The sequence below is a fragment of the Doryrhamphus excisus genome, linkage group LG11 (genome assembly GCF_037039965.1).
Source record: "Doryrhamphus excisus strain RoL-2023G ecotype Guam linkage group LG11, RoL_Dexc_Guam_v1.1, whole genome shotgun sequence".
Taxonomy (NCBI): Eukaryota; Metazoa; Chordata; class Actinopteri; order Syngnathiformes; family Syngnathidae; genus Doryrhamphus; species Doryrhamphus excisus.
Genome location: NC_136367.1, coordinates 14960808 through 14973070, shown reverse-complemented (window position 1 = coordinate 14973070; position 12263 = coordinate 14960808). Strand labels below are relative to the sequence as shown.

Sequence of the window (12263 nt, the reverse complement as noted above, 5' to 3'; positions counted from 1 at the left end):
CGTTTGGAAATTGCAGGAGCGTACCAATCATGGGACAAAGTCACATGGTTCTTCCAAAAGTGGAAAAAAGTTTTATTCTCTGAAGAGAAAAAAATGTAACCTTGATGGTCCTGATGGCTTCCAACGTTACTGGCAGGACAAGGAGATATGGACAATGGAGTTATGCAGGGGCGTCAAACGGCAGTTGGATATGTGGAGATGTTCCAGAGGGCAACCTTTGTGACTGGAGGCCCTCTGTATCTGCGTGGTAACGACCAGGACAACACTCGACTGGCAAGGACTTCTTCCACAAGAACAACCTGACTTTATTGGACCACACTGCATGTCCCTGATTTAAATCCAATGGAGAACATTTGGGGATGGATAGCAAAGGAAGTTTATAAAAATGGACATAATTTCCAGACAGTGGATGCCCTCCATGAAGTCATCTTCGCCTCCTGGAAACAAAGGAATCAGGCATGCCCAAAGCCATGTTGAGGTGGCAACTCATAACAACTCATTACCAAGTCCTTTCTTGAAAATGTTATTTTTATTTTAAGGGGATTTCAGGTTTGTTTGTTTGCTTGCTTATGGTCTTAAACCTTTGATCAGTCTATTTCACTTTAATGCTTCTTTGCAATAAATTGCTTATTCTTTTTTTGTCTTCACAGCTAGGAGACCAGGGTTCAATTCCACCCTCGGCCATCTCTGTGTGGAGTTTGCATGTTCTCCCCGTGCATGCGTGGGTTTTCTCCGGGTACTCCGGTTTCCTCCCACATTCCAAAAACATGCTAGGTTAATTGGCCACTCCAAATTGTCCATAGGTATGAATGTGAGTGTGAATGGTTGTTTGTCTATATGTGCCTTGTGATTGGCTGGCCACAAGTCCAGGGTGTACAACGCTTCTCACCCGAAGACGGCTGGGATAGGCTCCAGCACCCCCGCGACCCTCGTGAGGAAAAGCGGTAGAAAATGAATGAATGAATTTCAACTAATTATATTATTTTTGCTCATATTATGTTCTTTTTGTAAAATTATGACACTCATTAGAGTAAAGCTTTTTTGTCTTACTATTTTGACTAAATTACTGCAGATTTTTACTTTTTTTTTGCTGTTATATTTTCTTGTTGACTTAAAAAATACAATTAATAAAAAAAAAGATGGAAAGCCATGGACACAACTGATTTAGGACGTTTTCTAATCAACACGGTATCAAAATTAGACATTCCAGGTTTTCATTTTGAGCAGACCAGACATTGTGGTGGGAAGACCAGACTTTCTAATAAATGTTGACATTTCCTGGAATAGTCACATGACCAGCACTCCCAATGTTTCCTAAGCAGTACTTTGCAGAGACTTGATGAGCTCAAGTCAAGCCCAAAACTTTATAGGACGCATGCAAACAACTCAATTCAATCACCTCAGTTCCAAAATAGCCAAAACACACGTGGACTTCTTCAACATGTCCGACATAAAAAACAGCTCAACGGTAGCATTGACACATTCCACTAAAAAGTTATCCAAAACTCTCATTTCAAACTCTTACCTGTTGAAGCTCCCGCAATGTGACATCATTTTCAACTTTTAGCTTCCACTTTCAGCTTCTGCCTCACATTGCCTCCCATCGTGTTACAGTGGATTATGTGTGTCCAAAAAAGATGCACTGGTAAACCACACCTCCTTCCTAATAAACCACACCTCCCCCTGGTGAAACCCCCCCCCACCTCCTCCCTTGTACAACAACACTCCACCTCTGCAAATTATGCTGACTGGACCAGTCTGACGAGCACAACCGTCAGAATTCTCCACGTTATGGCATGTTAAAAATGTCACATCCAGCGAGTCAGTTATAAAGTTATATAAGATAATAGAAGAAAAATAATTCAATACTTTTACCTAGGTTTTATTATGACTATATTATAAGAAATGTTTAAATATATATTACACCTAAATAAACATGTAATAAAGAAATAAAGGTTAAAAGCCTTGAGGAAAGTGGGGCAATAAAACAAAGTTGTCTTAATATAATAACCTTTGAATAATTATGCTTGCAACTTGAATCAATGAGAGTTCCCCCTAAAAGACTGTACAGTGAGGTGTTAACTTAATTGTTTGAGGTTGTGACCCTCAAACAATGCACAACAACGAGCCAATTCAAGAAACGATACAAGCAGTTGATGTTTGTCAAACTAATCGTATGTTAAATCATTGCAATGAAGAGATTTTGACACAGGTCAAAAACGACAGTGATAATAACAGAAAGCTAGCCCAAGATGAAGTTTAAATGTTTATTTTCTCTCCGTCTCCGGCAGCCTGTGCCTGAACAATGGTGTGTTTGTGTAAGTTGTGTGTCTGAATGAGCTGCATCACCTCTTAAAACAAACCTCCACCTCAGCAAATAATGCTGGCGTTACCAGTTCGACGAGCACAACGGTCATAATTCCCCACACTGGCGCGACAAAATTGCAGCTTCCAGCATGTCTGAGCAGTGACAGCAGCACACGCGTCATTGGAATGGCATTCAAGAATAATAGAAGGTAATGATAATGATTGAGTATTTAAATCGCGCTTCTTAGTTTTGTGTGATCCTGTAGGTGACAAAAATAGTTGGTCATTTTTCATTAGAGATGATCCAGTACAGCACTGTATCTACTGTATACCACAATGTCTATCTGTTCGCCCATCTTAATGATATAAACTATTATTACAGTGAGTGGGTGGGGCATAAACCGGAAATTGTTGTAGTTTAACAGGAAATGGGTGGGGCTTATATCTGCATTATTTTAAGTCTGGAATTGACATGGCTTGATGAAAAGTTGTTATATTTATTGTTTATATGTGTACTGCATATGTGTTATTTTACACATTTTATTTATATAATTTTTATATTTTATTTACATATTTGATTTATAGTATTTTTACATTATTTTATTTATATATTTTATTTATATATTTTATTTATATTATTTTTACATTCTTTTATTGATATATTTTATTTATATTGTTTTATTGATATATTTTATTTATATTGTTTTATTTATATATTTCATTTATATTATATTATATTTTTATATTATTTTTTCAGACGAAAAAAAACACCCACCATCAGTGACTGATGCTCGATCGTGCCTGCTGTCTTGTCAAATGCACCGTGTACATTATGAAACAAGTTTAAGATCGCAAGGCGCAATTTTTACATTATTTTATTTATATATTTTATTTATATTGTTTTTATATATTTTATTTATATATTTTATTTATATATTTTATTTATATATTTTATTTATATTATATTATATTTTTATATTATTTTTTCAGACGAAAAAAAACACCCACCATCAGTGACTGATGCTCGATCGTGCCTGCTGTCTTGTCAAATGCACCGTGTACATTATGAAACAAGTTTAAGATTGCAAGGCGCATACTGCAACGTATTGACAGGGGTGTAATATTTTAGCACGCTTATGTATATAATGTGGTGTGATAAAATGTTGATGCAGGTGTACCTAATGTTCTGTCTGCCACTGTCTGTGTACGTAGCATGCCCGTTTTACGACGACTTCATGAAATAAGACAAAAATAGCCTTTTACCTGCTCCTTCATGCGTTCCTGGTGTCCGATGATAATGTCGGCGTGATGTGGGTACTTCTGTCTCAGGTGATCCAGAAACACTTCCTTCTTCCGCTCCACCTCGGAGTGCTGCATCAGCAGGTTCTCCAGCTCACTCTCCCGACTGCTGGCAGCAGCGTAGCTTCGAGGTAACGTGATGGGAGAGCTGGGAACCCCACGAAGATTATACATCAAGTGGTTGTCGGTGTGACGTTTCTTGGGTAGCTGATGCTCAGATTCACCATGTGCAGCTGAAGCGGCGGGGGCAACGGATGGCACTGGAAAAAGACATGAATAATGGATGAGGGGGGAAAAAGTAGTAAATTTAAAGCAAGGGTATTGTGGATGCTGTACCTGACTGTCATGGTGAAGAGACCTAAGACACAAGGCAATTGAAATAATTATCTGCGATAAATAAGAGATTACTGTGTAAGACATTTATCTTCACACATTCTAATTTATATTTATGAAATGAATTAGCAAAAGAAACAAAAAAAGACTTTGCATTTAAGACAAAAACTAATATATTTTTCGCACATTAAGACAGTGGTTCTCAACCTGGAGGGCGTAATTTCATCTCCAAAAAAAGGGGGCACTGCAAAAAAAAAAAAAAGCATTAACACAAGAAGAAGAAAGTGTGTTTTCTCGCCTTAGAATATCTACATCCCCAGCAAGTTCAGTGTCAGCCTTCAAGGCTTTCTCACTCAGTCTAGCACTGATTGAACGCACTCTTCAGGGCACTGAAAGTTCAATCATCTTCAGTTCTTCAGCTGTTAGTAGAGCTGTGCCACTTGAAAGTACTTTTAACGGTTGCCTCCGTATGTTTGGAATGAGAAGTAATTACCAGTCACCGTGAATTAAAGGTTGTCACTGTCTGGCTATGCGACCGAGGCTTGGTGGACCCAACTGCAGGGAAACAATAAGGGCAGCGGATGGAGTTGGACCACAGCTGGGGGACCAAAGCCGTTCACAGTCGGACTGTGACTGCCGATCACAACAAGGATGCCATCTTGGAGAAGATTTTGGCTTTGCAAAGGCAGTCGGATCGATTGGGAGACCAGAGTGGACACTTAGGTGGTCCGGTCTTTTGGAATGTGGCTGCCCGATCCAGATTTGATCTGTGCCTTTATCTGGAATTCGATGTCCCCCTGATGGCTAACCAAGGTTGTGTTGTGAAAACAAGTTCTCCCAAGAGATTGCTGCTACGGGACGCTCTGACGGTACCGAAATCCAAAGAAATACACCTGGATAGGTGCAGATTCTGGAAGACCTATAAAGCTTTGTATGCTGGTTGTGGCGTGTAGCATCATAACATTCATTCATTTTCTACCGCTTTTCCTCACGAGGGTCGCGGGGGTGCTTGAGCCTATCCCAGCTGTCTTCGGGCGAGAGGCGGGGTACACCCTGGACTGGTTGCCAGCCAATCACAGGGCACATATAGACAAACAACCATTCACACTCACATTCATACCTAGGGACAATTTGGAGTCGCCAATTAACCTAGCATGTTTTTGGAATGTGGGAGGAAACCGGAGTACCCGGAGAAAACCCACGCATGCACAGGGAGAACATGCAAACTACAGAGATGGCCGAGGGTGGAATTGAACCCTGGTCTCCTAGCTGTGAGGTCTGCGTGCTAACCACTCGACCGCCATGCCACCCAGCATCATAACAGGTCCCCTTTAATTACTGAATAATTAGTTGAATAATTCCTTCCACCCTGCAAACAAACGGTTCATATAAATCAATACTTCATGCCCATGTTGAGTCTATGTATGTCAAAATACCTCAAGCATAAATGAGTACTGCAGAATTTCCGCACAAACAAACACTACATTTCCATACCAACATTGTGGGCAGCTGTGACATTTGAAAACAGAAATCCAGCGCCAGCAGTGTGTGATGTGCTCGGGAGAGACTTCTCATGAGTGTCTTGTCACGTTCAATGCTTTGCTATAAAGGTCAAACACTGAGATCTTGTCTCTGATGTTCTCACGTCAACAAATCTCACCTTAATACACATTAGAAACCAAATTCAGTATTTCAGTATTCCATCTCCGACCTCACTTTGTTTTCTATATTTCCTTGTTTGACTTTCACACCTGCAAACCTTGATAAATTCTTCTTGGTTCATTTTATTTCTAAAAACTGGAAAAAAAAAAGAGCCGCAGGGTTTGCTTTGCTTTTTTAATAGTTCTTCGTTGAGATGAGTGTGTATTTAACTTGTTAGTTAGTGGTAATTCAAGAAATAGGGGTGGGGGTTTTGGAACTGGAACTAATCAAATTACCGTATTTTCCGGACCATAAGTCACAAGTCACCTTTTTCATAGGTTGGCTGTTCCTGCGACTTATACTCCAGAGCGACTTATAAATGGTAATGGTTTTATTTCATTTGAACATGCATCAGATTACAATTGAATGCATCACATAATCAGTTCCCAGTTCTACATGTCCAAAAGGAGTAGAAAGAAGCAAAGCTTATTAAATCCTACCCCTCCATCTGGTACTTTTACAATCAGTAACTGTTACATTTGTTCACTTCCTGCTTTCCTAATATAGTTTATGTTGTACCGAAGTAGGAGGTGATATGACCATCCAATGACATAATGTGTACCATAGTAAGTGTCAATATAGTGATATATATAGCACATCATGACTGGTTCAAGACTCTTCATCCTTGTATTTAGCAAACATCAACTGCTTGTATTGTTTCTTGAATTGGCTCATCGTTGTGCATTGTTTGATTTCCTTACTCAATCCATACATGAAAAAAGTGTTTATGTTACATAAACAGTGGACATACCTTTTCTGTTCATGTTTATTTTGGTGTAGCTGAATAAGAATTGTGTTAGCATATCTTACACCTATTCAGCCTGTTCTCTATTCTTTTATTGTTAGAACTTGCCTTCCAAGAGGACGTAATGTCTGTTTTGGTCAAGTAGTTTGGAAAATAAATTGCATTTTTATTGCAAATCATTCATTCATTCATTCATTTTCTACCGCATTTTCCTCACGAGGGTCGCGGGTGGTGCTGGAGCCTATCCCAGCTGTCTTCGGGCGAGAGGCGGGGTACACCCTGGACTGGTCGCCAGCCAATCACAGGGCACATATAGACAAACAACCATTCACACTCACATTCATACCTATGGACAATTAACCTAGCATGTTTTTGGAATGTGGGAGGAAACCGGAGTACCCGGAGAAAACCCACGCGTGCACGGGGAGAACATGCAAACTCCACACAGAGATGGCCGAGGGTGGGAATTGAACCCTGATCTCCTAGCTGTGAGGTCTGCGCGCTAACTACTAGACCGCCGTGCCGCCCCTTATTGCAAATGTTGATCCAAAATCAGAGGAGAAGGCTTATGCACAGAAAAAACACTGGATGTGGGACACCGAGGCCTCACCTTTAGAATTTTTGCCTCCTTGTAAATCTCTATTAGAATTTGGGCTTGTGTTAGGGAAAGGTATACTGCTGTCCAATCTCTGGACTCTGGATCTGCTGTCCATCACTCTGTGATGCATCGCAAGGTTTATATAAGAAGCTGCATATGCGTACTGAATAGTTTCACCTGGCTTCATTAATCCGTGTCTGATCATCCTGTTTGTGACCAATTAAGCCTAGATGCTCTTGGTTTGGTTGGCTAGTTGAGCTCAGCTTAGTCATCTATCCTGGATGTCTGAATCCCACTGTCCGCAACCCAGCTGAAAATTTGCAAGAATTTACATTGTGCATGTTTTGGATCTTTCAGGAAAATATTTGGGAAATTTGCCCCTTAATATTCAGGTGGCGTTATGGAAATGGAACCTTGTTGACGTTTCTACAGGTTTTTTTTCAAGTCATAGTTGAAATAGGTGGTGTTAGCCGTCTATCCATCATGTTTTTAGTTAAAGCACAAATGGCTTATTGCTTTGGATAACAAGATAATTAACAATATTGATCTCGTACCTACCATCACATTTACACACTATTGCTCTCTCTCTCTCCCTCTCTCTCTCTCAGTCTCTCTCTCTCTCAGTCCTACTTGACAAAGCCGATCCGATTGATTTAGTTCAGTGGAGGCCTGGGGGGAAATGGTAGCTGTTCATTGCATTCTGTGGGAATGTGGCTCACAATGTGGACAGCCACTCGAAAAATTAGCCCGCTAATTTGCTGATAATGTACAATTAAAAGGGCGTGTTTTTACTATGGTCTCATGGTATATTGCAAAGGAATCTTTTCATGTAACAAAGCAAACATGTAGTAGGGTTGTGTAAGGAATAACAAGTACTTTTCTTTGTGCAACATAAAGTCCTTCAAAATTCCTTCACTGATTGCCGTTACTAATAATCGGTGAATTGGATATCCTGACTTCTTTCATGAAAATGAAATTACTTTTCTGTAATACAGGTCGTCCCTGGTTTGCGCCGTTCATACGGTAAATCGATTTCAAATCTAATTTTAATCCGTGAACACAAGACTCTTGAAAGTTAGTTACAGCATGTGTCGGCCTAAAATTCACTGATGAAAAGTAACATCACTTATGAGTTGTTTTTACACTTCATTACGTCCCCCAAGCCGCAGTGCATAAAAGAAACCATGCAAGTGAAAATGATTAAGAAGCGTTGAGAGAGGAAACACGCCCACCAACATCAGACGCTACATCGTCCCAACTGGCATAGGTCCTTCGTTTGTACACTGGGTATGATACCAATTTAAGATAAAACTGCACTTATGTCCCCTCTAGGAACAAAACTGGTTTGTATTATCGATTATAATTATCATTATTAGTAGTAATTATTTATTATATTTGGTTGTGATTCCCCCTACAAAGGCCCAGAGTGGGCATCACCCGTGCCCCCACACTGCACCATGGTTATAATTGTAGTGTTTACATTTTCCTCATGTAGACACTAAAAAAACTATGAGAACAACCTTTATATTTCAGATATTCAGTTAAAATTAAAAAATTAAAATTACAGCTGTGAAAAACCATTGAGAAAATGAATGAACACCTCTCTCTACAAAGACTGCGTCAGGAACAAGATGAATAGAATGACAAAATACAAGTAGACAAATTGATTTCATTCAGAGCAGCGTGAACAATATTCCAAAACACATAACGCTAATGTTTCTTTTATGTTACAGTTGGCTATGCCTGGCTATGGCTATGCACTTCTGTTGGTTGATTACAACTTTACAAAGCTTATAAACTGCGTCATGTTTTGCGGCTACGGGCTATTTATTTATTGTATTTAACTGAAAGAGGAAGCGCAATGGCTCCTATGATGGTAAAGCCTGCCAACCCCTGTTTTAGGACAAGGGTGGACAAGCGAGGCCTTGGGCTCATTTATTATGGGCCACTGACAAAAAGTTGACAAGTTGCTACTAATAAGATAGTAAGTCCCCGCTTTTTGTGGAAGTTACGTTTTCCGATCATTAGTGAAATTTTAATCTGATTTTATCCCCCCCCATTCCACTGTATCGGCCGATTCCACTGATGGATGTTTGTGTATAGCTACTCACCACGAATGAATGATAATGCAGTGACCCATGAGCAGATGGAATCTGAGGGACAGAACACAACTATGTTGTGTTCAAGGAGCTTTCAAATTAACAGAGAAAATATCATTGTGTAATTATGTACATCATTATGTACATCATTATGTAAATATTGTGGTACATATGGAGGGGCTGTAAATTTGACTTATCACCTATTTTTTATTCTTATTACCCATCTAGGGTAAGTAAGAAGTGTTTTCTGTGGATAAACATCCTCATGCATAGAAGAAAAAAAAAAATCTGAATTTGCAGGGTGGTTATAAATTAATCCCAAATGTGCATGGATCCACTGGATTTGGTTATGGCTATGGTAATGGTTTTATTTCATTTGAACATACATCAGATTACAATTGAGTGCATTACATAATCAGTTCCCAGTTCTGAGAACTGGGCATGTGTACTGAAACACTGTACCATAATGGCAACGGTGCTGACGTAAACTGCAGTAACCGGACAGAAAAATTAAGTAGCTATCTGTGTCTCATTTCAGTGCTTAATTGATTGTTTGGCACTGAGGTATAGTAATGGTAATGGTATTATTTCATTTGAACATGCATCAGATTACAATTGAGTGCATCACATAATCAGTTCCCAGTTCCACATGTCCAAAAGAAGTAGGAAGAAGCAAAGCTTATTAAATCCTACCCCTCCATCTGGTACTTTTACAATCAGTAACTGTCACATTTGTTCACTTCCTGCTTTCCTGTTTTCTTGTGCTTGAGAATCTGCAACCTCACATGACCACCTTATCCGTTTTAGCAACACATGACATAATAGTACCAGAAACATGCAAAAAATAGCTACACTGTGGGCGTGATTAAAAATAAGAAATTGCGCGGTGAGTTTTATTCGCCAAGACGTGTGGCTGAATGTGTAGCATGGATGATCAGAATAAGATGCAAGATGTTTGCAGACCAAGCAGCTGTTTCCCAGGGCACTCATTGCTCAGTCATGTGGAGTGCAGCAGATATGGACTAAAAGACAAAAGAGAGAAAAAAAAAAAAAAACATCTTATGGGCTGTAAGCAGGAGCGAGGGATGGAAAGATGTCTCAAGTGAAATTGGACTACTGCTGTCAGATCAAATCACTAACAAGTAAAGCATCCTCCTGCTGGGATTCACAACAGATCTTTTTACTGCAGTTTTTTAGAAGACTTTCTTATAAAAAGCAATCTGTATGTCAACTGCTTTGATGTTTGTGTTGTCCCTTGCTTAAAAACAAATAGCCTATTAAATAGCCTAATAAAGCACATCGATAAAAAACACTAATCATGACCAAAGGCTGCTCCTTTGCTCACGGCATGCCTCAATCTTCAGTTTTAACCACACTATAGACACGTAGGACTTGGCGGGGGAACTGTGCAAGCATGGTACCGCCCCCATAGCTCAGCTGTCCACTTTTAATTACATTGATAGCTCATATACTGTACATCCCTACCATGTACATACACCACATACAGGTTAGGCCTTTTGGAGCGGACCCCCCCCCCCCCCGTGGCTGGTGGGGTCCGTCAGTTGGTCTACCGCTCTGGTGCTTGGCCTCACCACCGCTTGGGGTGTGTGGCACATTCGATGATGGCAAACAAGTACTTAGAACTTAATATATTGCACTTAGAGCTTAATATTGCACAGTGAATGGAGTATGGAATAACTATACTGAATATAAAAAAGTATTTACCAGTATTATCATGCATTTATAAATTATTACAGTTTGACAAAAAATATGCACATCTAAAGGCCGTAAATACTGAATCGTGAATGTGCGAGGATCAATTGTGTATTGAATTGATACTAACGTCAGATAGCGGCTACCATAGCAACACAAATGCAACACAGCGAGTATCTGTATCAGGGTCATTCCTCAGTGCTTGTCAGATTCAATGTAAAAGTTAGACAGAACATATGCTGCGTGTACGCCATCTCCGCACTGCTACGAAATTAAACCAATCCACCTCCATGTCCCTTCATGCATGAGTGACGTGTCACGATGAAAAACCACGACCCACACTAGATGAAGATAACGAGCGCTCGTAAAATCCAGCAAATATTGCCGTTGAAGCGAAGACAGTTTTGGACTTGGGAGGAGAACTTTTTAGTCTTCATCAGTGAAATGTGCTGTGATGCCAATTGCTTGCGGCTCAACCGCACAGTGGACAGGGGCTCAGCGGAGACCTTTCCTGGGAGCTTTACGGCCTCAACTGGAGAACAGTGTATTTACAGTGGACACTGTTTAAGTCCACATCCTGCAGAGTGGCTGATTCAGGTTGATAGCACTGAAAATAGCCACTACTTTCACATTTCCTCTTTGTAGGGGACATATGGAGAATGACATAATACTCCATTCGTATGGCTACACTTTTAGTTGCAGAAAGGGGATGGAAAATCAGCTGGAATTCTATTTAGTCCTATGCTGAAGCTTTGAAGGTAAGTGTCAGCTCATTTCCTGTTGCTAATCCAGTAAAACTGCACATTGTAGAGTGGCCTTTTATTGTGGCCAGTCGATGACAAACTGTACAATAAACGAACTGTCTAATCTGCATCTCGCTTTGCCACACCTGTATGGTGTCAGGCAGTATGCCTCATGAGGGGGAGCGGTTGTCTCCCCACCGGACGTTTGCTGGTTCCATCCATGCTTCCACCCATGACCATGTGTTGGAGAATACACTTTGAAGGTGAAAGTCCATCATCCCAGAAAATAAAAAGTACACAAACATTTTTACATGCCAGTTCTGTTCATGAAAGATGGGAGAAAAAACAAAAGGGGAGCTTTTTTTTTATCGTGAGTTTCCAAACAAATACTAGGTGACCATTTTGAATGCATATTGAGCAGTTTCATGAAAGGTCACCACTATATGGGTCATCACCTCATATAGTAACTTCATGTAGTCCTGATAACCACTTAGCCTCGGGACATGTCAAGCTTTCATTCCAACCCCATTTCACCCTTGACTTCATTGCCAAAGTGCGACATGTAGCAACATATTAGCATATGACTTAGTCATGGTACCTAATTATAAAGTGTTGCTGGAGAAGGCACTTGTGCACCCAAACAAACCTCCACCCACACACACGGAACACAGCACGCACATTTCCTCCAGGGAGTTTGACTCACGGAGGCATATTTGTAAGATGTT

The 12263-nt window shown here is 40.2% G+C and overlaps 1 protein-coding gene across 14 annotated transcripts in view; it reads right to left on the bottom strand.

The window, feature by feature from the left end:
* The window catches only part of LOC131125507 (sickle tail protein), a 44889-nt gene that overhangs the window by 29797 nt on the left and 2829 nt on the right, over positions 1 to 12263 (bottom strand). For 12 of the 14 annotated variants that reach the window (XR_013629476.1, XR_013629474.1, XR_013629475.1 and 9 more), the window contains one exon: positions 3571 to 3866. Coding sequence is in view for 9 of the 14 variants with exons in the window: in XM_078794801.1 (XP_078650927.1) it covers positions 3571 to 3866 (296 nt within the window). In the remaining 5 variants the exon portion in view is untranslated. Of the gene's footprint in view, positions 1 to 1525; positions 1644 to 3570; positions 3867 to 12263 lie in introns of those variants that run through there. The other 2 variants (XM_078794802.1, XM_078794805.1) reach the window with 2 other exon arrangements.